Raw genomic sequence first — 8723 nt, 5'->3', positions numbered from 1 at the left:
AACTTTTATACGAGCATCTAGAGCTCGAACTTGAAATACAAGACATTGAGGATATAGAACGCGGCTTTCAGGCATACTTCGCTGATATTTACGACTCCCCCTCGCTGGCAAGTCACATAAAGCTTTTCGACCGGGTACTGGGGGCTATTGGAACTATTTCCTCACTTTTGCCTTCAGTATTAAATGACTCGGTACTCTAAGTGAGGACGAACGGTTGGGAATGATCTAAATACAATCAAAAAATAAGTTACATTTATCGGAAAAACATTTAGGTATAAAAATAAAAACTAGTCCAAAAACATGTGTTTTTAATTTTAATTTATAAAACAAATAAGGGTTTGTCTAATCATATCATTTTCAAGTAAGTGGCAAACCGGTTCACAGAAATCGTCGATCACAAACTTACAAATGAAGTAAATCACAACAATAATAGTACCAATACTAAATAATTAGCATCTATCTATTACTACATATTATATGTATGTACGTATATACAAATAAATATGATCCATACAACATCACAGGCTCTGAGAGCCATTACAAGTGCTACATGATCTACTCTACTAACTAATTTACTTAAAATAAGCTACCAGACACAACGTAAAACAAACAACAACGATACTCCAGCTCCGAGCAGGTTGTTGATTTTGCAATGGTGCGAGAGATTAGTAATGCGTATTTAAAAGTCTGACTTCAAAAGCTTTGAACGCGGAAATACGTTTATGTTTTCATAAGGATCTGCCTGCTCCACATGGATGTAATCCTTTGTCTTAAGTACCTGCAAAAAAAAAAAAAAAAAAAAAAAAAAAAAAAAAAAAAAAAAAAACTTTTTAATTGGCTATGGTTTAGAGCTATTTAATTGTTAGAAAATGGAAATAAACATACGAGTGTCTCAAAGAACATCCTTGATGCCTCTTTGCGTGTTTTTCCATTTAAAAGGTTGTTCACCGAGAGCATATTCTTTCCACGCTCGGCTTCCTTATCAAACATGATTTGAAGATATCTTCCAACGGCCCTGTAACAAATTCAAAATGTTCCAAGTGTAAACACGACAACTTTATTAATGAGAGGCCTATATAAATAACATGTACATTTACATACTTTGTACGCGATGACCATCCGCTGTTGTCAATAACCCGTCCTGTTTCCACATCAGGTGCATCATCACCACCATCATCACCCTCATCATGATCATCATCAAAATTCAAAAAATCTGGAAAACGCGTGTTTATTCAGTTTTGGTGCCACAATATGATGATAATGATAAAACAGTGAAATCGGGAATAAAGAAAAGTAAATGCAAACCTGTATCATTTTCAATTGCAGGATGAGCAAACTCCTGCAGCATGAATAAAAAATAGAAATTTTCACTTGGGTAGATTTTTAATTAATTTAAAAAAAAAATTATAAAGGCACCATAAGCATCCGAAAACATAATCGGTTTACATACCTCATCATCACGCCTATTATTTGCAGGGATATCTTCAACATTCATTTCAGAAGTTACAAAATCTTCACCAAATATACCATTGTAGATCATGTTCTGTTCATTATTAAGCTCGATATTCTGATTTAAGGGTGCGTCCTCATTTACAACCTCTTCGTTTTTCCTGATTTCAGCGTCACGTTTTTCTTCTGATGCTTCTCCAACGATGACAGCATCAGCATTTACATCAGCACTCATGCTACTATCAATATCAATATTGCTATTTATATTCATATTTATATCCCTGCCATAGCCTGGTGGGCCCATTTGCAACATAGCATCCATCTGTTTGGTGTTTGCCACCTCACCCGTTGCCGCTGACGTGTCATCATGATTATAACTCGACACCGAATTACCATGTGTCAGTGATTCAGCCTCGATAGGCATTACAACGTCTGCATCTATATCCATTGCAGTACCCTGCACGTGTTCTGAACTGAATGGTTCAGTCACAACTTTGGTTGTATGCATCGGTGTTTGATTACCATAATATTCTGAACTGAATGGTTCAGCCAAAGGATGCTCAGTAGGCTGAGTTTCAGAGAGATCCTTATCTTCGCTTACGTTTTCGCTACGAACATACGGCCCAACAGAGACACCAATGTTTCCTGTCTCCACTTCGGCTTGAATGTCTTTTTCGTCACTACGGGAATTTAATTTTGGGTCGGGTCCACCTTGTAAAGAAGCATCACGATGCGAGACAACAATTTTACGCAGATCATATGTGTGATTGTGCAAAGAAGCCAATTTGAATGAGACCCCAGTATATACGGGTTCACCAAATAGTTCATGTTCGAAGAATCTTTTTTCAAGCATTGAAATTTCTGGACGAGTGCAAGGTGCTTTCTTTCTTAGTCTTCGTATGTCTTCGGTGTTTGTTAATTGCTGGCGTATTATGCTGTTTAAAAAAAAATGTAAACTTTTAACAGTAATTCAGACAACAAATTAATCTTATGAAAGTAAGTGTAACAAATAAGTGACCATTCATCATGGTTATTATAATATACAAGTCCACAAAAAAAAAAAAAAAAAAAAAAAAAAAAAAAAAAAAAAAAAAAAAACAAAAACAAACTTACTCGCCATGCAAAACCGTGTTATCATCCATAACCGCCTTTTTCCTTTTTAAAATGCCTGTCTTGGGAGTCTTAGGTGCAGATCGACGTCGTTTTGCAGATACAGGTGGAGTAGGCTTCACTTTTAATATTGACGAATTTCTACCAACTGCCCCAAAAGAAATCATCAGTTAAGAACTAAGTAAATTGTTACAAAAGACTAAGGGCCTGTTTACTTTCCACTTAATGATATGTTTTCTGTACAACTTTTAATTCAGTAAGTAAAATTGATTTCTTAATCTGCCACTTAATCTGAAAATTGGTCTGTTTCCATAAGACATAGAATCAGACACCCCTTCAGAATAACCCCTTCAGAATAAGAGGCAAATTCAGAAAAAAGTAAACAGCCCCTTAAAGAAGATGTTCAAACATAAAGAGAAGAGGGAAACCCAATGTGTACCTAAAATTGAAGACAACAAATCCTGATCGTTAACGAGAGGTTGTTCGGTTATATTTGTGTTGAAAATGCCCCAAGATTGATTCAAATCGATACTCTGAGGATACAATGAGCTTTCAGTGAAGCTGCGTTTTTTTCCAGATGTTGACATGTTGGTTTCGGCTGGTGTAGATTCTGGTACGAAGTTCCGGGGTGCATATGAAAGCCCGTGTGGTAACGAGAGAAGCTTCTCGGGGGCGGGAAAGTCGGATGTGTTGGTGTTGATGTTATTTACTTGAACCTCACTTTGAATTACATTGTGCGTTTGTATGTTTGATATGTTAGACGCCAACTGAACTTCATTATTTAAATTAAAATGAGTTACTGGCAAGTTATTAACAAATGCTTCATTTGCATGTGGTCCTTTTCCTGAAAAAAAAAAAATAATAAGACATTTTGATATTAAAGTGAATGTGGGGACCATAATCTATGATAGTTGAAGAGAATAAGTAAGTTTTTTCACCATTACCTTCATGGTTCAGATCAGTGTTGCATGGCCTAAGAGTCGGGAAGCCGAAACTTGGCATCGAAACAGAAAACGTGGAGTCGTTAGGTTGGAACACGGGTTCGGTGCCTGGGTTCAATTTGGTGGTAAGATGATAGGAATTCTCCTGATTCTCTGCAGTATCAGATGTTAAATTAATATATAATATCCAAAAAATAACAATCTGAAATATCTTTAATGTGATTATATGAGAGATACCGTTTCAGATACCTTGATGTTCTGCATGGCTTTCATGGTTGCGTTCAACAGTTTGAACAACAGGTTCAGACATGGAGTTAACATGATGAGCTAAACCAGATACTGTAAAAGGTGTTGAACCAAGATCATTCATTAACATCTGCTCTGTTGCAACAATCTTTGGTAGTGATTTTTCATGTGACTCAAATTGATTATGTGGTGGTTGTTCATGAGACTCATTGTTGGAAGCATTTTCTAAGCTCGTCTGTTTCACTGCAAATTCTGGTATGGTATGAGTTTCTGGTTCTTGATGATCATCACATGCAGAAGTTTCTTGAATGTTGGGTAGATTTGGTTCTTCCCATAATCCAGGAGTACATGGAGCATGGCCATAGTCTACTGGTTGACTGTCTCCATCATCATCATCATCATCATCATCCATTTGCTAATACGGAAAAAAAAAAAAAAAAAAAAAAAAAAAAAAAAAAAAAAAAGATCAAATAAAAGTTAATTATGGGTTGCATAATTCAGATTTCAGATTATACTATAAATTAATGTGGAAACGGTTATGTGTTCCTTTATAGACCTGATCCATAACGCCACTAGGATCATTAGCATAGCCAGATGCCTGAGGATCATTACTGAAATTGAAAGATGTCAAATTTGGTTAGAACGTAGTTATAGGATACGATATTAAGTCAAGATATAAAATATGTAATAAAAACATGTGTATTATGTAAGATATAAAATTATGTAATAACAACAGCGTACTCTGAATTAGATGGCCCAGTAGTATGTTCAGCATTCGCAGCCTTTTCAACCAATACTTCCTGTTGGCATAAAATTTACAAAATTTACAAAAATTACTCTAAATAAACTCATGCAAATTACAACAGATGCGCTTAGTATACTGTATACATGTCTTTAGTTTATAAAATGGTATTTCTTTTGTAAATAGAATGTGAACTCCTATTAGAGTTTAAATTTCGACTACATAAAAGGTAACTATCTACAAAAGAGATTCAAGCGATTTTATAGATAAAAAACTTTTAATGTCCAAAAACAAATTTAATTATGAGACAAAAAAAAAAGTTGTGATTTTTAAGTCAACTCGATCTAGAAGTGATTAGCTCTTGTTACCAAATCACATGTTTATTTACCTGTTCAAGGTCCAAACCAGCTGCATCTCCATCACCAAATCTCTCTGTAAGCGGAAACGGATTATTATTTATTATTATTATAAAATTAAGATATGGAAAAGAATTGCAAATAAAATTTAGGTACGAGTATTAACAGTGGATAAAGAAAACAACCGTCAAGTCCAAATTTGGAGGTAGTATAGACAACACCATCCATAGTATCTTGAAGCGTAATATGCTCCTTTGAACTGATGTGGTGATCAACATAATTACTGCAAAATAAAAATAAAAACATCAACCAAAAATCAGAACAGACTGGCAAAAAGTACCACCAAAAAACAAATAAATTTTTATTTCTACTGTCACAATAAACAGTGTTGTAAAAATCCCGATTAAACCCTGATTAATCCCTTTTTAGAAGCTTACCATTTAGATTCTCCAAAATCCCTCGTCAGTAAAGAATTGGTCGAAGTCAAATTTTGTCAACATATATGAATTTATATTTATTACAGATTTTAAGAGTATTTCAACAATTGAACGATAATGTTTATGTTTCCAGACAATAATGTTAAAGTTGAAGTGCGTTTATGTTTATGTCAAGTTATAATTTTGAAGTCTATTATATACATGTATGTATAAATAATCCAAATTAATTAATCCCCAATTTGGCCGATTAATCTTACAAGGGTTAGGCCAATTAATCCCCCATTAGTGATTTTTACAAGCTTGCATTAGCCTTTGTAATATCTACTCTAAATTGCAACAATGGCAACAAGTGCATATCATTTACTTTTAATTGCATATCATAGAAACAGAGATATTATTAAATACTGATAAACTAACCCCTGTAAAATTTCGCTATCTGGTATCTCAAAGTCATCAAGATCAAAAGTCTCCGGCAGGGTAATTGAGTGATATGGAGCGGTAGATTCTTCTGGTGGCAAGTCAACCGCAGCGGAACGAAAAGCTTGTTTGACTTTAGTCAAAGCCTCGCTGCAATCGTCGAAAAGATAATTGACCTTTTTTGAGTATATCCTAACAACACCAAGCAAAAGATGGCTGGACAACCGGAGTGCAATTGGCATCTCAGGGAAAAGGATCGAGTCTGTTAAAAAAAAAACAGAAAAAATTGGCAGTTTAAGCAAATGTGTAATCGGCCATTGTTAAAGACGTGATTAATTTAACAAGAAAGTAAAATATTAAAAATAAATATACAGTACATATCTAGCAACTTTAATGCCGTAAATTTGACAATTTCAAGTACTTAGAAGTTAACAAGACGGAAAAAGAAATTTGACTTCTATAATGAGTACTGAAACGAAAGATACCAAATGTCAAATAATATACATCTTTTATTACCTGTTTACGCATGCAAACCAACACGATTCATATGATTTAAGAAAATTATAAGTATTACAACTAACAATAACATATGATGGTGAACTCCAGCACATGTTATTTCCACACTTTTCATGCAAATATTTCCTTTAAAAGCTCAGAAAATAAATATTATTGGAAGAGGGATAGGAAAGGTTGAAGCATTTGCAATATATTAAAGCATGTGGCCCAACTTTAAATTAACTATCTGCCAAATGATTACCCGCCTAACAACTGTAAGCTTCGTACGTCTAATTTTTTTGTGTAGCGTAAGGTGTCGGCTCTAAAATTGGAAGTATCCTACATTCACAAACTCCAGCTAATAATAACTATATATTGCATAAGATTCTTGCACAAACCAAAATTCCATCATTATATGACATATTAAATATTAATCAGATAATATCAAATGGTTATTGTTTTATTATATGTCTATCCATTCTATTACGATGCTCATTAAATCCTTGATGCCCACACTCAATATGTCCTGCACGAAAAATGCATACAAGTTTGTAATTAACAAACTCGGTTGGATAGTAGGCCAGACCCATAAAACAAAACAGATTAAAGTTTTAGCATCTGAACTTCCAATAACAGGCGGGATTAATGCAAATTTCTTTGTGATGCGATTTAAAACGTACTAGTTACCATTAGATTCATAGTCATCGTCTTTATCGCAACGGCAAAGTAATAATCCATTACAAGATTACACAAACCTAATACCAACAGTATCATGAAAGAAATCAAGAGTACGAAAAGGCGGAGTGGTTGGATTTTCAACATCAAAGGAAACATGTAATTCATGAAAATAAAAAACAGGTGTGATGGAAGGTTTGTCAAACGAAAGTGAAACGATGGTTAGTCAAGAGGGACCACCATTGTTTTGAAGCATATTTGAAACGAAGTATGAACATATCAGGGAGACCAACAAGAATTTTGGTAAGAAGGTCAAATAATCCCGTCTAAATCCATCCTTCGTTTCAAATCTCTTTCAAAACAACGAAAGTCCCTTTTGACTCACCCTCGTTTCACTCATGTTTGACAAACCTTCCATCTCTTCTAGTATTTATTATCATGAATTGATGTTGAAAATCTGACCACCTCACCTTTTCGTACTCTTGATTTCTATCATGATACCGATGATATTCGAATTGTGAAATCTTATAATGGAATACTAATTTGCCTTTGTGATAAGGACGGTGACTATGAATCTAGTGGTAACCACTAAGTTTTTAATCCCACCACAAATAAAATAAATTTGCATTAATCACGCATGTTATTGGAAGTCCATATGTTAAAACTTTAATCCGTTTGATGGTGTTGGCCTACCATCCAACCGAGTGTGTTCATGACAAACTTGCAGGCATTCTTCGTGCAGGACATATCCTGAGCGTAGGCAGCAAGGGTTTAATGAGCGTGTAAATAGAATGTACCCTAATGAGCCTCTTTCATCTAAATGTAAAATAAAATGATCATTTCCTTCTGCAGTTTCATCCAGCAAACTGCAGTTACTTAAGAGTTTCCAAAAGGAATACACTTCTTAGCTCATGAAAGTTCTTTTAGCTTAAAGCCATAAATTACTTGCCTAACAGAGTACTAAACCAATTAACTTAACTAATAAGCCACACTCAACAAAGATATACATAAAGAAAGCATTTATTAGAGATTAGTCTATTAAGTTTTATATCAGGTACAACAAATGATATGACCTAATAAAGAAAACATGTATATTACCTACTGATACACCAATATCAGTGTCTGCAACCTGATTCTTACGAAGCTTCCTCTCCAAATGTGCTGCGATCCATATTGTCCCTAAAGGACCCTTTTTTGCTAATATAAACTGTGAATAAAACATCCTTCCTTCAAAATTTCATAAACAAACCCTAAATTAAAAAAAGCCCCAATTTTGGCAGTAGCTTGCTTTGACTTCAATCGGGTCCAAAGCCTGAAGTGTGATAGCTCATTAATTATCAAATCAACAACTCTAATTTCGTTTTAAAACCCAGAACTGACCTAAATTAAATCACTAGAAACCCTAAAGAGAATATGTTAAATTAAAAACCTAGATTCAAGAAAAAATTAGATTAGATGATAGATCGGGAAAGATTAGGTATTTACGAAATTGACCTTGCACAAGTAGTATTTGGAATGAAATCAAAGGGGGGTTTTCGATAATTCTGGTGAATTTTATTTTTTGAAACAGATCTAAACGGAAGAGAGAGAGAGAAGAAAGTGGTGTCGGAAGGAAGATGGGTGTGTGTGAAACTGGATTTGGTTCAAACACTACTGGGTCCGCGGCGCATAGGGTCACACAAAATGGACTGTAAATTTTGTAGCATGCCACAAACCATACTTGGTGTTAGTTGCGGTTTGTGCTTATTCTGAATAGGCAAGTAGGAAAAAAAGGTAAAAATAAAAAAAAATGTGAAGGTAAATGAAAAATAAGTAGAGAAAAGGGTAAAAAAAAAAAAAAAAATTTATGTTTTCG

The 8723-nt window shown here is 34.4% G+C and overlaps 1 protein-coding gene across 1 annotated transcript; it reads right to left on the bottom strand.

Moving 5' to 3' along the window:
- Positions 1 to 377: 377 nt before the first annotated feature.
- Positions 378 to 8398, bottom strand: LOC139896033 (sister chromatid cohesion 1 protein 4-like). Its single transcript, XM_071878611.1, has 15 exons — positions 7967 to 8398; positions 5699 to 5960; positions 5030 to 5127; positions 4877 to 4920; positions 4488 to 4546; positions 4303 to 4357; positions 3750 to 4161; positions 3504 to 3653; positions 2999 to 3403; positions 2563 to 2707; positions 1451 to 2384; positions 1306 to 1339; positions 1102 to 1213; positions 886 to 1015; positions 378 to 778 (listed from the first exon to the last, which is right to left on the bottom strand). The coding sequence occupies exons 1-15, from the start codon at positions 8088 to 8090 to the stop codon at positions 680 to 682; spliced, it is 3063 nt and encodes a 1020-aa protein (XP_071734712.1). The 5' UTR covers positions 8091 to 8398; the 3' UTR covers positions 378 to 679.
- Between the last annotated feature and the right edge of the window lie 325 nt (positions 8399 to 8723).

Source organism: Rutidosis leptorrhynchoides, chromosome 3, assembly GCF_046630445.1.
Source record: "Rutidosis leptorrhynchoides isolate AG116_Rl617_1_P2 chromosome 3, CSIRO_AGI_Rlap_v1, whole genome shotgun sequence".
Taxonomy (NCBI): Eukaryota; Viridiplantae; Streptophyta; class Magnoliopsida; order Asterales; family Asteraceae; genus Rutidosis; species Rutidosis leptorrhynchoides.
The sequence above is the reverse complement of the archived record's forward strand: the minus strand, read 5'-3'. Positions and strand labels throughout refer to the sequence as shown.